This window comes from Sus scrofa, chromosome 2 (assembly GCF_000003025.6).
Source record: "Sus scrofa isolate TJ Tabasco breed Duroc chromosome 2, Sscrofa11.1, whole genome shotgun sequence".
Classification (NCBI taxonomy): Eukaryota; Metazoa; Chordata; class Mammalia; order Artiodactyla; family Suidae; genus Sus; species Sus scrofa.
Window position 1 is genome coordinate 39302823 of NC_010444.4, and position 19022 is coordinate 39321844.

The following is a 19022-nucleotide window of genomic DNA, read 5'->3' on the forward strand; positions in this document are numbered from 1 at the left end:
CTTACCTCATTGACCTGCCAGAGAAAACGCAAGCAAAAAAATGGGGAAGGGGGAAGGAAAAAAGACAATTTTTAACAGAGAAAGCCAGTGACAGGGAAAGCTGTGGACTTTTCAGACATGACATGGCTAATAATAAACACTATACAGAGAGGAGGTTTCTGGTAGAATCAGGAACCTTTCAAAGCAGGAAGGGCATCTTCCTCTATTGCAAGGAAGGAGCAGAACGGCAAGTTGGGAAGGCCTCGTGATTCGAGATCTGCCAGCTTCTGTCTGGTTGAAACCACTGCCCCACTTTTCTAGACCCCTCACTCTTCCCTGGCCTCTTATCAATTACCTCTAAGCCTTAATTTTTTTTTTTTTTTTTTCAGGGGTGGGGGTGGGGCAAGTCTTCTCTTCTTAGTAAGGGTAGCTTCACTGCTGCACTGGTCCCAACATGGGCTGCATAGCTCTATGATATATGTACTGAGCAGCTCCTGCTATCTTTTTAGACACAAACTATAACAAAGGCAGAAAATCAGCCATCTCGCTTGTTGCTCAAAAAAAGGGAGAAAAGGATATTTTAAAGAAATGCATTCACCATATTGGGAAAAAGGAACTGGTATATCACAAATGCCCCAAACCATGAGATGGATCTGAAAATTCTAAGGAGAACATACAACATTTAAAGTGCCAAGTCTCCTCTAAAAGCCATGATAAGCATGGATCTTTCTCGGCCAAAAAATAAAGTTTCATCTTGAAAAAAAGCTTTTTAAAAAAGTAATTTCTGTTCACTAAAGGCTTTTTTTTTTTCCTTCTGAAAACACATTCTGAGGGTTTTCTTAGCCATTCTGAAATAATGGGAATTTTCTCCTATCAAAGTTTCACCCAGAAGTTCCCTGGTGGCTCAGTGGGTTAAGGATCCAGTATTGTCACTATTGTGACTGTTGTGGCTCTGGTCACTGCTGTGGCTCAGGTTTGACCCCTGGCCCAAGAATTTCCACATGCCGAGGTTGTAGCCAAAAAAAAGTTTCACTCATAACAAACTGCATGTCCAACTTGTGGGCAAGTCTGGATCCCATTTCTCTCCTGTTCCCTACTTCTGGCCCTATTTCCAGAGAGCAGTCACAGAAACAGAAGAAATTCTGGCACACAAGCCATCAGTCTAGATCCTTGCCTCAATCTCTGGTAAAATGCCAGGTAGAAGAGGAAACTGCAAAGATTAGACAAAAATTAAGCTTTGGGATTATCTGAGGATGCCAACTATCCATCCTTCCCAATTGCACTGATAACCAAGAATTGTCTTAAAATAAGTCTTGTGTCCTGAATTGAAGAAAATAGATAATCACAATTTTTTGTAGAAAATAATTCTCATCACTTTGAAAATTGGACCATATTTATCAACAGCATATTAGAAACAGTGACATGAGTTAATTCTATTTGTTTAAGTCATGGCAAATGAGTTGACCAAAGTCATTAGTAACTTCAGGAAAAATTTAATGAGAATGATGAGAGGGTCACACTGACTTGGCCATTTGTTTATTTATTTACTTAGTCTTTTTGTCTTTTTAGGGCCGCACCTTCGACGTACGGAGGTTCCCAGGCTAGGGGTGGAATCGGAGCTGTAGCTGCCAGCCTATGCCACAGCCACAGCCATTCGGGATCTGAGCCACGTCTGCAACCTACATCACAGCTCACGGCAACAGCAGAACCTTCAATCACTGAGCGGGACCAGGGATTGAATGCACCTTCTCATGGATACTAGTCGAGTTCGTTAACCACTGAGCCACGATGGGAACTCCTGACTTGGCCTTTTAGTTTACCTCCAGTGCAAGTCACTAACAGCACAAACGACTAAATCCTCAACTTTTCCATCACTAGACCTCGCCACCCATCCACGATAACACACAATGAGTGAGAAGTGTATGGAATGAATGAGGACACTGAAGCTACTGTAAAGACACGATGCTGTCAGCATTGACAAATGGGACCCTGTGAGCACTGGCCACCTTCAGATCAACTTGGGGGGTCCATGTGCTAAAGTCGAGGGAGCAGAAAATGTCCATCAGAATGCCACAGCCCCAACAGCAGAACTAAAAATTGGGTGGGGAGGTGGAATTTTCCAAGAAGAATGGGAAACCCTGTTCAAGATGCCACAATACAGAAAGTTAAGTAACTCCAGGGATTATGGAAACAGACCGACACTGCACTGCAGACTGGTTCTATTAAATTTTCCGTTTTGAGGTATGCCTCTCCCTCCCCCAATATAGAATCAATCACTAACTGCTTACAACTACATTATGAAATTTTTACTTATACCACACAGTCAATCAATTTTCTAAGAGAAGGGTGCTTTAATGCTATCATAGCAACTGTGCAAATAAATAGATAAGGGCTATGGTTAATGATGCGATAACTGGTGATACACATGGCAAAAAGTACTTTGGAACTAAGGAAAAACCACTTAAGAGTAACTCTGCTCTAGTTCCTGGAACTTTGTGGCTAGCATATGATGATGAAGAATTAACACAGATGAAATGAAAGATGAGTGCTGCACGTAAAGTCTCATGAAACAGAAAAACTACAGGGAGGTGGTTATTTCATAAATCGAGGGCTTGGCTGAGCACAGCATTGATTTTAGTAGAAACCTGTCCACAAACCACTTCTTTGGATTGACTCCCGAACGTCTATGCCCTGAAGTGAAGAGCTCGACTGGGCTTTATCTGGGGGGACACCGTTTCTGAGACTGACCCTGTTGGTACCCACGAGAGTCTCTGGATGTGCACTCACCCAATTCTTTCTCTTCTTCTTCTTTGAATCACTCTCGATGTTGCTACCCACGCTGGAGTGGCTGGTGGCGCTGTTGATGCTGGACACGCTGTCGGAGGAGTGCTGTCGGCGGATGCGGAGGTCCGTGGGCTGGGAGGTGCCGTTTCCTGGAGACCCAAGGGAGGAAGGACATCAGGACCTGCTGACTCGAGCCCCTACCTTTGTTTCAAGATTTGCACCTAAATCCACACACCCGAGGACCAGTAGGTACTTCCCATTAGACATCACCTTCTGTCCCCTAGTGCTGGTTTTAAGGTCCTTGAGCAGGTGGGTGCTATGCGCTCCTTGGTCAAATAAAGGAGGGCTCTCTCCATCTTACAAAACAGAAGTCAGGGGAGCCTTGGAGAGACGCTCCGCCCCCCATTCTTTTAGGCTTTAGACAGTCACTAAAATGCATCCCTGAGTTGTAGCAACAGTCACTTATGTTGTGAGCACCCACTCCTTTGCTCTCCATGCTCCTGCTGTACCAGTGTTCTTTCATGCCGTGGACAAGCCATGCCCATCTCCTCTCAGGACCTGACAGGTGCTGTTCTCTCTTCCTACAAGGCACTTCCCCCTCTGCTCTGCCTGGCCAGCTCTTTCCAATCTTTCCCACATCATGTCTAGCCTCGCTGTTTTGGGAGACCTGATGTCTGAGATAACAGGGGTACTAGAAATAACTCGGCCCCCAAACGGCAGTGAGACCAAAAAAAACGTTTGGAGACAGTGTTCTCCACCAGCACAGACAGAACGACTGACAGCCTGGTCTTTATGAGCACAGTTCCAGGGGGCAGACTTCAGTTCTGGCCTCACTTCTGCTTTTTACACTCTGTGAGCTCAGGATGGGACTCCCACCTCAGAAGCCCAGTGCAACGTGGAAAGGACCAGTACTGCACTCATAAGGATGTGTGCAGAGAAAATGCGATAATTAAATAACCCTGAGCAGAGCACTTAGAACAACGGTGCATGTTTCCTAAATGTTAGCTATCACTATTCCTTTTCTATTAAGTACTCTTAATATCATTTTTTTCCCGGAGGTAACGCCTCCTCATGCCCACATCTCACCCACCATCCCAAGTAAGATACACAAGGACAAAGCAATTCCCTCCAGAATATTTCTTGAGACAAGTGAGAGGTGAACCTGTTTCAGGTTGTCCCAAATCAATATGCACATATCACAGCACTGATAAAGTTAAGGCTGTGAAATACACTGACACTCTGCCAAGAGAAATATCTTTTCTTCCATTCTGAGATATATCAGCGAAGAGGATGAGCTGGAACGGCTGTCTTTCTAGAGGCCAGAAGTAGCTGGGTTAAGTGCCTTCTAGGACCTGCTTGACCTACACGGGAAGCCCACCCTTGGGCAGGAAGGTTGCATCATATGCTGCCAGGGGAGGGTTCCTAAGGGCAGGCAGGTCGTTGGCAGTTTCTCTCCGTTTACCTTTGCAGTTGAGCTCTGGGGTGTTAATTACGCCATTAATGGCAGCCTGGGCAGCTGCGTTCTGTTTCTTCAGCAGCTCAATGGTTTTTCTTAACTCATTCAGTTCTGAATCCTAACGAACAGAAAAAAGAAATACTTGTCATCCCCAAATTGTTCTGTATGGAGTTCAACTGCAACGCAACTTAGCATCAGCTTAGAGGAGGGTAGAGAATGAACAAGTCCCACGAAAGCTTGGTCTCAAACATGAGGCTAGGTCCATTTCAGCACGCACACGTGAGCACAGGAAAGTAGAAGGAACGCAACGAAGATCTGTTGCTGAAACTGTCATGGCCCCTCAATCTGGATCCTATTTTTATGCAACAGACCTTTTCCTTCAGGTTCAATTCCAATAGTTCAACAAGTACCCAAAAATCTATATGACCCTCTGGGATAAATGAGAATAATGTCTTTAGGTTGTTGTTCATGCTCAACAGAGAGGAAAAGAGCGTCCTTTCTGCTTTACCTTCTGCTCCGCCGTCATGGTTAAGCTCTGGAGCCGGATGGTCATGTTTCCAAGACTCTGTTCAAAGGCTGCCACAAGGTGAGCCTGGAAGAGAAAGACACCCTTCCCTTACACTTAAGCCTTCAGGTACAATACCTGGCAAGGTAGGAGTGCCTAGAGGGTGCCAGGTATTAGAGACAAAATCCTAATGGGCTGCGTAGGTCAGTACCTGTCCACTTCAGCCCCACCCCCTCTGCTCCTGGGGACCCAGCTACTCCACGCTTCACATCCTCCAATGCTCCGTGCTTCTTCCCACTGTAGAGCCTTCACGTGCTTTCCCCTCTGCCTCCAATGCTTTCCACCCAACAGCCTCCCAAACAGGCTTTTTACATATCCTTCTTGAGAGAGCTCAGCACACACCTTCCTGACACCCCCAGACTGTGTGGGCTCCCTTGTATTCACTTTCACAAGGACACGGGACTGCTGATCTGTACTTTGCGGTCTTACAAGCCAAAACAAACACATTGTTGTGACTGCTGCTGTACGCCTGTCTCTACAGCACTGCAGGATGACTGTCTGTTCCCCAAGCACCAAGCTCACCGTAGAGGCTCACGCTGAGCATGTTGGTAGGATGAATGAATAAAGCGGCTGGCAGATTTTGCTTGTTATAATCCTGGTTAATAAAAAGCTACTGAAAGGTCCATCTGCTACCTCCCCTTAGAGAACCTGTCCCCTGATCCCCCAAGAGCTGTGATTTTCCCTGGGGCTCCCCTGAACTCTTATATACCTCTGTTAGAGGACGGCACCCGATACACCCTTATTTTATACATTACAAAGACAGTTTTCCAGATGCTGCCAATTATAGTGGAAATATGCATCCAATTTCCAGAGATGTTAAAAACATGAAAAAAATGTGTATCTTAAATTTGGGAGGTGTCATGTTTTCCTGTCTGCCCCTTTCTCTGCCTCCTTCTTCATGGGCAAGATGTCACTCTGTGTCCCAATATTAACCCGTCTTCCTTCTTCCACAGAGAAGTAGGTGAAGTATTGCTTAGGTGACTGAGGATCCTGATAATATTGTTAAAACCAAGAATAAAGAATGGATGAGTCATCTAATCCTACTGACCTCAGTTTCTTCATCTATAAAATGGGAGCAATATCTCTGTTCCTCCCAGGGTGACTGTGACCACTGAATGAAACAGTGAATGAAGCAATAGTTGAAAATGATCTATGAACTGTTAAGGAACTGCAAAACACAGGAATGGCGGGAGACTGGGGGAAAGGAAGAGCTTTGGGAGTAAGAAAGTAACAAAAGATACAATGAGAACGCAGGTGGAGGAGTTCTCTTGTGGCTCAGCAGGTTAAGGAGACAGCATTGCCACAGCAATGACCTGGGTGACTGCTTGTGGCCAGGGAACTTCTACATGCCGCAGGCATGGCCAAAAGAACAAAACAAAACAAAACAAAACAAAAACACAGGTATAGAGGATTCTAGGAGTTCCTGTTGTGGCTCAGCAAGAACTCAACTAGAGTCCATGAGGATATGGGTTCGATTCCTGACCTTGCTCAGTGGGTTAAAGATCTGGAGTTTCAGCAAGCTATGGTGTAGGCTGTAGATGTGGCTTGGACCTGGCGTTGCTGTGGCTGTGGGTATGGTGTAGACCAGCAGCTGCAGCTCTGATTTAAGCCCTGGCCTAGGAACTTCCATGTGCCACAGGCACAACCCTAAAAAAAAAAAGGGTTCTGGGAGTGCGGTGGGTAGATACACAAAAGGCTACAGGAGGAATCAGAAGAACTAGCAGGTTCCTTGAGCCTTGAGAGTAATGAGATCTGATGCTTCTGTAAAATTCTCCAGGAAATGGTGACTGACACTCAGAGTGAAGACTAAGGGAGTAGCTGGCTGGAAGAGGAGCCATCACCCTGAACTGTGAGGAAGGTCAGGGTCAGTGGACATTTCAGTTTGGGGAGAAGAGACTTGAGTCAGAGGCCTCTGTTACTATATCAAACAGGGGGAGTTGAGAATAAGACATTTTTAGGATCAACCACTGAATCTCTTTCCCAGTGGCTGTAGGAATTGTGAGGAAGCAAGGGCACTGGGGACAGAAACGTGAAGTGGACCGGCCAGTTTCTTTCTGATGGCATGTCCTCTCTTTATTACAAATTAAGAAAATGCTCTATTCTACTCTATTCTATTCTTACTTTTTAGGGCCACACCTGCAGCGTATGGAAGTTCCTAGGCTAGGGGTCGAATCAGAGCTGTAGCTACCAGCCTATGCCACAGCCACAGCCATGCCAGATCTAAGCTGTGCCTGCAACCTATACTGCAGCAGATGGATCCTTAATCCACTGAGCAAGGCCAGGGATTGAACCTGCATCCTCATGGATACTAGTTGGGTTCATTATCGATGAGCCACAATGGGAACTCCATGCCTTTGCATTTTAGAATAAAGAGATATGCTTCAGTTCGCTCTGGAGAATGTGGCACAACCAAAGTCAATCAACTCAAGAAGTCATCCAGTGGATAAAGGAAGCGAGGCAGGGCAGGGATGTGAAAAAGAATGACTACTATCCTGGCACTTCAAAGCAATGACAGGGTCAAATGTAAACGACCAAATTTCCATTTATTTCAATTCTTTGATTGCCGCCCAAGATTCTATGTGTGGGCGCTTATCATTTCTTTTCAGTTAAAAACAAAAGCAAAAACCTGACCCTGCAAAGAAGACTGCTATGAAGAGAGTGTTTTTGGAAACTCAAGAAGAAACCGCATTTGCTCTGAAGAACCAGAGGATCACATTTTGCTAGTGAGCAAAAGGACTTAGTATCATGGGTCCAACTATCAAAACACAGGCTGAGAGGCTGTTCCGAGCCTGGTTCAGAGCCGCACAGCAGCTTTCTCAGCAAGCAGCATTCTCACATTCCCAGGGAAAACAAACACAGTGGTATAAAAACACCCGGAGAAGGTGGCTTTGAGTAGTTTGTCCTAGGAAAACAAACACAGCCTGGCCAGTGAGAAAGACGGCAGACAGTAAAACACATTAGCACTGCTGGTGGTGTGTGTCAAGACTCAATATTTGCTTTAAAACAAAACTGGATTCAATAGCTTTTGTGAAGAGCAAAATGCACTTCTGGAATAATAATAATGTGAGGGATCTCACCACGCTTCAGGAACAGAGAGTAGAATGCCAAGTGGCCCAAGGTAAAGCTCCTTAGGGCAGCTTGCAGGCATCAGAGGGATCAATCCAAGTTCATTGATAAGTAAATTAACGACTTTTTTAATTAGGAAGGGGCAGCAATTGACAGCTGTCATTATTTTTTCGTTGTTGTTGTTGGCCGCACCCATGGCAAGTGGAAGGTCCCAGGCCAGGGATTGAACCTGTGTCCCAGGAGGGATAATGCTGGATCCTTAACCCTGGGCCACCAAGGAACTCTGACAGCTGTTAATTCTTAATTAGGGGAGTAGCTCCAAATCACTAGCTGTCAAACCTCACAGGTCTGGAGGAGACCCTGGCCCACTGGCTCACTGGCTCACTGGGGTAGGTTCTGGATTCGAATGCCTGCATTTGGTTACCCTGATTGAAAACTACCCACAGAGGAAGATCTTCGCTGTCTGAATAGGCTCTGTGCCTAAAATTTCAGATCTCATATAAATTTCTGATATTTTGATAGCATTACAGACAGAGGAAGAGGCCAAGAAAATAAAGGATTACAAAACTTATGGTATCCTAGTATATTAGGGTTTTGGAAAAAAAAAAAAAATCCAAGTTTTCCAGCATTGTAAGAGAGCTCAGGAAAATGAATAGCTAAGAGTACTTACCCATTATCGAGGTGGTCATCAAGATCAAGCACTGAGCTGGGCACTTCATGTGCAGCTCAGTTTCCTCAAGGAAACTTAGGCTTGAGCCAGGAATTACGTGGGCAAAGCGCCATGTCAATATTAATTACCTTCCTGGTCCAAAGAAGACAACCTTTTTCTTTCTGTCTCTTTTTCTCCCTTTCTTTCTTTCTTAAAGAAGACAACCTTTTGAAGTTGCTCTTTATTTCAACAGTCTGCTGGGGGTCATGGAGGTCACTTTCTGATGCCCCCCCTCCCCCAACGGATCTGTAGTCTCAGACTGGCTTCTGAGATGGCCTGCATCTTAGCACCTTCCAAAGCTTCAGGCTTTCGGAGCCTCAGCCCTCATGGACTCACGGCTCTGCAGCAGGGCCCTTTACAGACTGGTCTGATGGGGTAGGAGATCTCCGCCTCCGTTCTGCCCCCTCAACTCCTAGAACCACATCATGATCGTGAAGCTACTCTAACCACTCACTGCTCTGCTTAAGACTCACTGAGAAGGCTCTGCCATCTAGCACGAATCCCAAACTCTCCAACTAACAGCTGAGAGCCTCTATAGGTGCCCAACCCTTGCCTTTCTTCAACGCGTCCTTCTTTCTGGCCTCCTCCCCGCTCCACTCCTGCCTCCTCCCCACATTTAAGCCATAGATTCTAATTACACTGAGCTACTTATAGTTTCCAAACACATCAACATCTGTACCTTGGGCTTTTGCATGAATTACTCTCTTTGGCTAGAATGCCATCCTTCCCATGCATCCTCCCCTAGGTGGCATCCATCAGACGTCACCTCCTTGAGGAAGCCTCTCCTGACCTCCGCCCACCCTGACCCAGACTGAGCGAGGCGCTCCTCCTATATATTTCCGCAGCCTTCACCCTTTATCATAACAGTTATGATGTTACAGCAACACTGTTTTGTCTCTCTGCTGTACCAGAGAAAGAACATCAAGATGACAGTGATTGTGCTGGCTTTGCCATTGAACTCACAGTGCCTGGGGCAGAGCTGGCACTTTAACAGTTGCTGAATTTAATGCTGGTTGGCAGAGTCTCCTAAACGCGTAATTGTGTATTATTATAATTATAGCGCAGACAGCTATTTATTGTGAAGCCTTAAATTTCTTTTTTTCCTCTTAGGATGAAAATTTTTAGAAAGAGAAAGGGAAAAGAAATGAACATTTCTGAGTGCTTACTCTATTCCAGGTACTGATCCCATGACACCCTGAGAGGCAAGTATGATCACCCCTTAAGGCACAGGTCAGCAAAGTCAGGTTCAGAAGTTAAAGAATCTGCCCAAAGTGTCAGAGCTGACACTCACACCCACAATGCTACAGCCCGTGTCCTTTTTATTACACCATGCTGCTTCTATAATGCTCAGCAGGTGGCAGTGGCTGCCCCCCAATCCCCTCAATGGTTGCCCCCTTGTGTCTGTACTCACATTTGCTGTTAGCTGGGTGGTCAAAGCCGAAACCTTTTCCTGGGAGGCATCCAGCTCCCGCCGGAGTTTGCGAATCTAAAGACGACAAGGGACAGAGTTACTGGCTTTGGGATTCCATGTCCTTGCAGAACTGGGCAAAATAACTGATAATAGCGAAAAAGGAAATCCAGCCAGCAAACTGTTCCTTACCTCCGACTGGCATTTTTCTTCTGGCTGCAAAGAAAACAAGGAGGAAATTAGACCAGTCGGGGAGCAAAGAACAGTGCAGTCCTGCCTACAGGCAAAGCACCCTGCTGGGTACTTATAGCAGCCTTGAAGATTTGTTAGCTTCTTTCCTGATGGACTTTCCCGAACAAACTTCTCTGGTTCAATTAATGTGACAAGTCAGGAAGGCCAAATACAAACAGCACATTGTTTTAAGAAATTAGGAAGAATGAGGAAATATTCTAGCTCTTTTGGTCATGAGGAGACCCCTGTTTTCTCATGGAGTTGATGAAAGGGAAAAGGGCTTGGGAGAAGATGTGATGAGATGTGGACAAGCCAGGACAAAGATGCCAGATTTAGCAGAGGAAAATACAGGATACCTGGTTAAATTTGAATTTTTTTTTTTTAGTTTAAGTATGTCCCATTACACTATTGGGGACATACCTATTCTAAAAAATTATTTGTGGTTTATCTCAATTTCACATTTAACTGGGCACCCTGTATTTAATCTGCCAATCCTGCCTCATGGAACAGCTTATAGGTTCATCCTGCCCCATTTTATCCCTCCCTGCCATCTCCCTAGGGCCTTGAAGTGGAAACAGCAGCAGGGCAGGTAGGCCCCCAAAGCAAGGGGGTACTGGGAGCCCCTACCAGCCAGCCTGGTGACTCCCCAGGTTGTAAGGATGAAGGTGGCCTGCACCTTTCTGCTGTTCCATCTCGAGTCCCCCATTACCTGCGACTCTGGGGAGTAAAGACGAAGCCTGTAGACCTTGTTACTGGTAAAACTTTCCATACTGGGCTGTGGTCTATGGTGACACAGCAATCTGCCAATCAGAGCCTGCAATACCCCCTAGCTTCTCCCATAGGGGGAGCCCACATAGGTTGGGGGAACCTGCTGGAGGGGGAACCTTTCTTTCTTGCTCCTGAGATTCCCATGGGGGCCCATAAAGGAAGACACCCCCAACCCCTCAATACACACACTCTTGGAAATGTCAGAAGTGTTCCTGCCCTTTTCTCCACACCCCACTGTCTGCACTTCCCTGGGGTGCAACACCGGAGCCAGTGGGTGGATAAAAAGCAATAAGGACCCTATTTTGTCCTTTAGTATTCTATGCAAGTCCAAATCCAATTTCACTAGTGATAACTCCATTGTTTTGAAAAATCAGCCTCTGACTCTGGTGTCTACTTTTCTGTTAGGTCAGAATGCAGAGGGGGATGATTCACTAGGCCCTGTATTCCCTTACCTGTCAGCAGGGACAAGTGGGGAGATTTTCTCTGTCTGGCCGCCCCTCATATCCTGCTGCCCACCGCTCTCGCCCTGATCCTGCTCCAGACACCTTTCCCCCAGGCTGGCTTCTAACAACAGCAACTAGTTTTTAGGCACACCAGGGCCAACTCAGTTCATCCTTGCAGTAACTCCACAAAGTAGGTTTGGATGCCTGCTGATGCTCAGAGAGGTCAGGGATCTCGCCTAAAGTCACACAGCTGGACAATCTCTCCTTCTAAAGAAACGCTTTCAGGAGAAGGTTGGGAAATGTGCTCAGGACTTACTCTTCGCTCCCATATAATATTTAGCCTTCCCTCTTTCTGTCCATCGATTCATTCCCACGACAACCACCCAGCAAATATCTATTCATTTCCTACAATGTGCCAGGCACTGTTTTAAAACCTGGGGTACAGTTGCAAACATGACCAAGTCCCTCACCTCATGCTGCTTACATTCTGGTAACAAGTAGCATTTATTGAACACTTACTATCTGCCAGAGAGGGTTCCAAGCACTTTACAGTCATTATTCATTTAATCCTCATGACAACCCTTTGAGAAGGCAGTAACATAATGTGTCCATGGTGACAGCTGATAAGTCATAGAACTGGGATTGGATCCAAGGTAGTCTGGCTCCAGAGCCTATGATCTTAACCAGTATGTTCTCCTATTCTTTCACTATAGCAACATTCTCCAGGAGGCCTTCCAGAAATAAGGCCCTGGCTTTGGAGTCGGATCCAAAGGAGAAAAGTTAACAGGGATAGCGTCACAGCCATTTAATATCTGGGAGGCGCATGAGGTCTGTTAGTAGGCTGAGCCATCCTCGGAGGACCAAGCCTTCTATCAATAGGCCTAACACTCCTTCCCTAGGCCGCTGTCGGTCTGTCTCTGTGCCCATCTGCCTCTGGGGTGGGGCCCCTGTTCTCAACAGCAGCCTGGAGAAATCATATGTTTTGTACCTTGCCTCCAGCAGCTGCTACTCTTGTGTACATCTGGGGACTCTGAGTGACGCTCTGGGCCTGTCTCCCCTGAGCAGCTCCCCTGGAGCCCAACTGCGCCTCCCTACCAACCAAGAAAGCAAGTCTGATGCCAAATGCAGTCTCTTCAACTCTTTTCTACTCCAAGGGCTGGTCGTGACTTCTCCATAGCACTTGTTTAGCAGCATCGGGCTCTCTTTTCTTCCCTTTGTTAATTAAATTACAGGCAAATTTCAGCCAGAATGTCCATTCTTGAATATTTAAGTATTATAGAGATTTCAGGGGGAAAAAAGCCTATTATCCAATAAAAGCCTCTGAAACACTCAGGTATTAAACAGACTCTTTGGTCTGGGTTGGTGGCAACATGAGAGATTCCAAAGACCTCTTTTTAGACAACAGTTATGAACTTGTTCACCTCAACATTTACAAAGGCGTTTGTTTCAGAATTTCATCATCACCAAGTAGCTAATAATAGATAAGGGACTGTACATCAGTACTTGGCAGTAGCAGAGTCTAGCCAGACTTGCAGTTTTCCTTGGAATTAGCCTACCACCTCACCATGAAAACATTCAAATGTTAGATTTTTAAAAGTCTGCCAAAGCAACCTATACTCTTAGAGAAGGCACATGTAAAGTACTGTCCATGTGAACCTTTGACTCCATGCCAAGTAGAATGTCAGAGGTTATGGGGACCTCAGAGACCACCTGGTCTAGCTCCCTAAGGCCAAGAGCAAAATGTAGACATCCGGAATCAGGAGGTAACTTCTCCAAAGTCATACAGTAAGGAAAAAAATCTCTGACTAGGGCTTTGGGTCTCTTGCTATCCAGATAAACGTGGAATTGAAAATTATTCCTACTAGGTCTTTGGTAATTTATTAATTTGTATCAACTCAGAAAGGACAATTTCAATTTCACGAAAACATCAGCTTCTGGGTCAGACACCCATAACAAGAGCTATTGAAAGAGAGGCCTGTGAATGCAAGAACCCTCAGTGCTTGGCATGAAGGGTGTGCAGCAGGAATTGCAAGTGATGAGTTCCTACATCCAAATTCTCGCAGGTGGAGGAGCTCATGCTCTTCCCTCCAAGGTGGGTTAATACAGGCCAGCCCCCATTTTTCATTCTGCTGATAAGGGCCCATCCTCCTATGTGTGGACAGGAAAGCCTGGGAACTCTCTGGGAAAACACGGGGCTCTGGGAAAACTGAAATGTCTGCCACGGCTGCACGGCACCAACCCGTGTAACTAGAGTCCCACATCCCTGGTGCCCTCTGGGCCTCAGGCTTCCCCTTTTGGCAGCAGGCTCCCCTCTCCATCTAAACTATATTCTCAGGGCTCAGCCCAGAGGCTGGCACATACTTGGTGCCAGTAAATACTGCTGAAGAAGTGAACCTCAGAAAGTTATTACCTCTGGTACCCGTAACACAGGTTTTCAGCCTAGAGGAAAGGACTCAGTGGATGCAACAGCCGAGAGTTAGAAAGCGATCACTAGGCTTTCTTCGCAGATAATGGCTTAAATAACGCCTTCCCAAAGTTACTATACATAAAACCTTTAAAATAAAAGCCAGGACTCTGATAAAATTTCAGACAAGATGCCTAGCACAGGAAAGGGGTATTCTGGAGTTGGAGGGCAAGATGAGGAAGAGCGGAAGAGAGTGTTTCTGGATGCTTCAAATCAGACCGTGTCAGCAACCACGGACGTCAGTTTGCTTGCTGTGGGCCTAAGAAAGAACAGTCAGGCCCTGGACTTTTGAGCTTGATTCCAAGATGGCCTTTAACTTGCAAGAGTCTGTCTATAGCTTGTCCCATGACATAGCCGAGAACCCTGGCATTGCCGAGAACCCTGGCACTGCCAAAAACCTAATTATTATTATTATTATTTTTTGGTCTTTTTTTCGCCATTTCTTGGGCCGCTCCCACGGCATATGGAGGTTCCCAGGCTAGGGGTCCAATCAGAGCTGTAGCCACCGGCCTACGCCAGAGCCACAGCAACATGGGATCCGAGCCGTGTCTGCGACCTACACCACAGCTCACAGCAACGCCGGATCCTTAACCCACTGAGCAAGGCCAGGGATCGAACCCACAACCTCATGGTTCCTAGTCGTATTCGTTAACCACTGTGCCACAACGGGAACTCCTAAAAACCGAATTATTAAAACATCTATCCTCCCTGGAATTAAAGGCTAAAGAATTCCCAATTCCCAATTAATCAAATGGTTTTTTTCCTATAGGAATTCCCAAATTAAAGTTTTGAAGATAAATAGTTATGCACCTAGGCATAAAAAGTAATAGGCATCACTGAACAAATCCAGTACCGTATTTGATTAGGTTTGGCTTTTGTTCACACCTCTCGCTGATGACAGCTAACATTTATGAGAGTTTCCTTTGTGCTGTGTGCATTCTACTCATTGCATTATATGCATTTTTTAATTTCAGTGAAATCTATTTTTTAAATACCTTCTATATGCTAGGCCCAGTTTTAGGCACTAGGAATAAAACCAGAAAAAAGTCCTTGTCCTCAAGGAATGTATACTGCCGTAACCTTCATAAATCTATTTCTCGTTACAACTCCACAAGGTAGGGGCTGCTATTCTTTCTACTTTACAGATAAAGGAAGCGAGGCAGACAAAAGGTTGAAAAGTTAAGGCCTTTCTTTTCCAAGTCTACGAGCAGGTGGCCAAGGCTTTTCATACATTCTAACTAGTTCCCACCAGAAGCATGATGCCACTTTAACAAAGCAGTCAGCTCCTGATTTATTGGCTGGTACATTATAAGCTATAGCTATTTGTGAATTTCAAATCTAGTCCCCTCATTAATTGATACCTTTATAACAAAAGTACTCTCTCTAGGAGACACGCTTAAATTTTATTTTTCTTAATTTTTATTTTTTTTCTATGGCTACACTTGTGGCATATGGATGTTCCCAGGCTAGGGGGCGAATTGGAGCTGCAACTGGGGCCTATGCCACAGCCACAGCAACACCAGATCCGAGCCACATCTGCAGCCTATGCCACAGCTTGCAGCCAAGCCATATCCTTAACCCACTGAGCGAGGCCAGGGATTGAAACCACAATCTCACGGACATGATGTTGGGTTCTTAACCTGCTGAGCCACCACGGGAATCCCTTATATTTTATTTTTGACACACGTGATAAAGGAACCCCAGCTCTCATGATCAGAGCCACACAGCACTGAATTATACTCACTGTAGAATAAATTGACGACGTGCTGGAAACCAAGGAGAGTGAAGATCCATGAACTATTAAAAAAAAAAAAAAGAAAGAAAAAAAAAAGAAAAGGTGAATTGCACAGCTGATTACTATGGAGCCAAAAAGGGGGAGGGAAGGAGAAACTCGGCATGAGAGGACGATACCAGGTTTTCAGCAATTTAACCTCACCCTGACCCAACCGTTCCTGGTTCGGTGACTGTTCACTGTCAAATAAGGAATAATGTTCTATGGGAGTCATTTTTCTATTACGACATTTTTCTCTTACAACCTTCTAAATACCTTCCCCCTCCTTGCTTATCAAAATAACACATAATTACTAGGGAACAATTTCCAAGTACAGAGAAGTTTAGTCACTGCCATAGCCTGTGTGACTCATAATTCTATTAACCCAGAGGCAACTTTTACCTGCCCTGTTGCCCTATACTTTATTCCTTTCTTTTTTCTAATGTATACTTTCAGGGCTCAGAGATACATTATATATTGTTGCATTACATATTTTACATCCTGCTAGCATCTGTCATTTTATAAGCAAAAAGATGAGCCGATTATTTTGAACATAGGGAAGGCTGGCCGTCGTAAATTCATTCTAGATGACCATGTAGGCTCTTTGATTTCTATCTTGCCTGCAAAGTGACAAGCCAGCGGTGTCCTCTTTTCTGTTTATGACTGGTACTTTGGGACTTAGAACCATCCTTGTACCCTTCACCACCTCCTGCCCCCAGACGATGGAGACATTTTAACCACCCGTTTTCAAATAATTTTAAAGCATGGTCTTTTCTAGGACTAGGTATTCTAGCTGACTTCTCCTGGGAACCAGATGCCTTAATGAGAATTTTCTGAGTCATCTCTTGACAGCTTGTTGGAAAGACAGACACATGCCTGTTGAGACATCACAGCCCTTTCCCCTGACCAGGAGTGGAATGCCTCTACCCCACCCTGAGCCCTCACCTGTGGTCTGAGAGTGGGAGACTGGGGAGGAACGTCCCCTGTGTAATGAACGGCTTCCACTTACCACCCAAGGAGAGAACTCAACTTGGGTCAGCAGTGGGCAGAAGCTACCTGCCCACAGACATCCCACCAATGGCTCAGCCCGCCCCTCGGTGCCTTCACACTGCCTTCCCAATGGACCCACTCTGACTTTCCATTCTTCCTGGACGTGTTCCCACCGCACTCCAGATCCTGCACACCCGTCTCACGCATTTGCCTAGCTAGTACTCTGCCATCTCACTCTCGGCCTGTGCAGCTCCTTTGGTTCAGGACGTTTCTCACGCCTGCCCATCTAAGTCTCCAGGATCAGCTCAAACAATGTTTTCTCCTGGAGCCCTTCTTCATTTCCCTGATGTCCACCTGGATGGGCTTCCCCCTCTTCTAGCCACATGGCTTGTGGCTTGCCCTTCTAGTCCTCTTCTATATTTTTTTTAAATTATTTTATTTTTTATTTTTTGCTTTTTAGGATCACACCTGTATTATATGGAAGTTCACAGGCTATAGGTCGAATTGGAACCGCAACTGCCAGCCTACACCACAGCCACAGCAATGCCTGATCCAAGATGTATCTGCAGCCTACATGGTAGCTCGCAGCAACTCAGGATCCTTAACCCACTGAGCGAGACCAGGAATCAAACCCACATCCTCCTGGATACTAGTTGCTTTCATTTCTAGTGAGCCACAATGGAAACTCCAAGGTCCTGTTCTCTTTTAGAAGGTGCCAGCTGCTCTGAGGCAATCCCTGCCCCATCCCTCACATCCACCTTCCCTAGCAATCAGTGCTGGGGGCTGTAAGTCTTTGTCTCCATTCTTCCTCCATCCATGACTCAGGAGGCCTGAGCCCATTAAAAAAAAAAAAAATCAGCTTAAAGTATTCATACACAATAATGGCTTTCAATGCTAAGATGTCCACATATTAATAGAGGACTCTCATGCCCCAACCCTACTGGCCAATGGTTCAAAGGGGTACATTACTTAACCCCATGGCACAGACAATGGGGGGCAACACACTTGAGGCCAAGCTGGGGAGAGAGGTACGGGTAACATGAAGCTACCCTTTAATCACACCGCCCAGCCAGACGCCAGCTCGCAGGCCAGCGCACGGCTGATGCATGAGCTTTGGCTGTTGCAAAATGAACGTCTGTCTCTTATAATACTCTACCTCATACACATGGAAACACTGACACTGCCTTTAGCCATATCTTGGAGCAAGCTTGGGGCCGCAGGCAGCAAGGAGCATATCTGGCAAGCTTCGGGCGGAGGTAATTATTTTTCTCTGTAATTAACTCCTCTCACTTGTAAATAGCAACAGCAAGGCTGCGGTCCAAAGAAAGAGTCCGTGCTTTCCAGACTCGACCCCAAATTGAATGTGGCTGACTGAACCACGGAAGTCAGCCTCCTTCAAGCGAACTGAGCCAAGGCAGAGCATGGGTTATATGGCTGAGATACCTTTGAATGACAAAATGCATATGCGACTGACAAAGTCAGAACAGCAAGAGCACCCCATGCATCTTCTTCCCTGTGCCTGTACCTCCCCAAATCTGAACCATCAACAATATCTAGGCCATCCTCCACTGACTAATCTGAAACCTAGAGACGTTAAGTTATCCCCCCCCCCAAGGTCCTACAGCATTCAGGAACAGAATCTGTAGACGACCTTGCCCTTGAATGAGCTTTTTTTTTTTTTACTGGTTTCTGAGGGTTTCTGTTTGTTTTTGGTAAAGCATTTTGGTAAAGTTAGAACAGTTTCAATCTACCCAGGCACGAGCTGGGACCAAACAAACAAGAAGTGCATATTTGAGAAGAAGCATAAGTAAGGGTGAAATCATGAGACAGAATGAGTCAACTGGGCATATTCCAGGCAATAAGGTGAACAAATGTCTCTGCTGTCACACTTGGCAGCATATATACATATATTCAGCCTCGTGCTAACAAAAGCTCTTTCCCATTTATACTATTGTGAGCCTCCTCATCACAGAGAACTCATAGGGAACATTCCGAGTCAGGGCAGAAGTTTCCACCCCTAATGAACGTAAGTGTAAATTTAGGCCCAGAGAGACTAAGTGATGTGGCCAAGCACACACAGCTGGTCAGGAGCAGAGAGAGAAGGTGAACCTAGGCACTGCACTCTAGTTCTTGTTCCACCCTGCAAGAAAGAGCCAGTATGAACTGCAGTTCTGACGGCCGCCCTCTCACCTAGTGAAGGAAGCAGCACTGAAAACGGAGCCCACATTGATGAAGGTTTGCCTCAGTCACAGGAGAAAGCCCAGCTGTGGCTAAGGCAGATGTAAGGCAGGATGGAACAGAAAAACAGAGGTTGGGAATTGAGAGTTTAGGACCTGGTTTGGGCTGCAAGAAGTCCCCAAGTCACTTCTTCTGTTCAATTTTGCCATA

The 19022-nt window shown here is 45.8% G+C and overlaps 1 protein-coding gene across 16 annotated transcripts in view; it reads right to left on the reverse strand.

Annotated features, from left to right (window-relative positions):
• NAV2 (neuron navigator 2) overlaps positions 1 to 19022 on the reverse strand; it is an 819601-nt gene that overhangs the window by 38884 nt on the left and 761695 nt on the right. For 11 of the 16 annotated variants that reach the window (XM_021085311.1, XM_021085309.1, XM_021085312.1 and 8 more), the window contains 7 exons: positions 15618 to 15670; positions 10160 to 10183; positions 9971 to 10045; positions 4728 to 4811; positions 4226 to 4337; positions 2767 to 2912; positions 6 to 14 (listed from right to left, as the gene is read on the reverse strand). In XM_021085311.1, the coding sequence (XP_020940970.1) occupies positions 6 to 14; positions 2767 to 2912; positions 4226 to 4337; positions 4728 to 4811; positions 9971 to 10045; positions 10160 to 10183; positions 15618 to 15670 (503 nt within the window). The remainder of the gene's footprint in view (positions 1 to 5; positions 15 to 2766; positions 2913 to 4225; positions 4338 to 4727; positions 4812 to 9970; positions 10046 to 10159; positions 10184 to 15617; positions 15671 to 19022) is intronic. The other 5 variants (XM_021085306.1, XM_021085308.1, XM_021085305.1 and 2 more) reach the window with 1 other exon arrangement.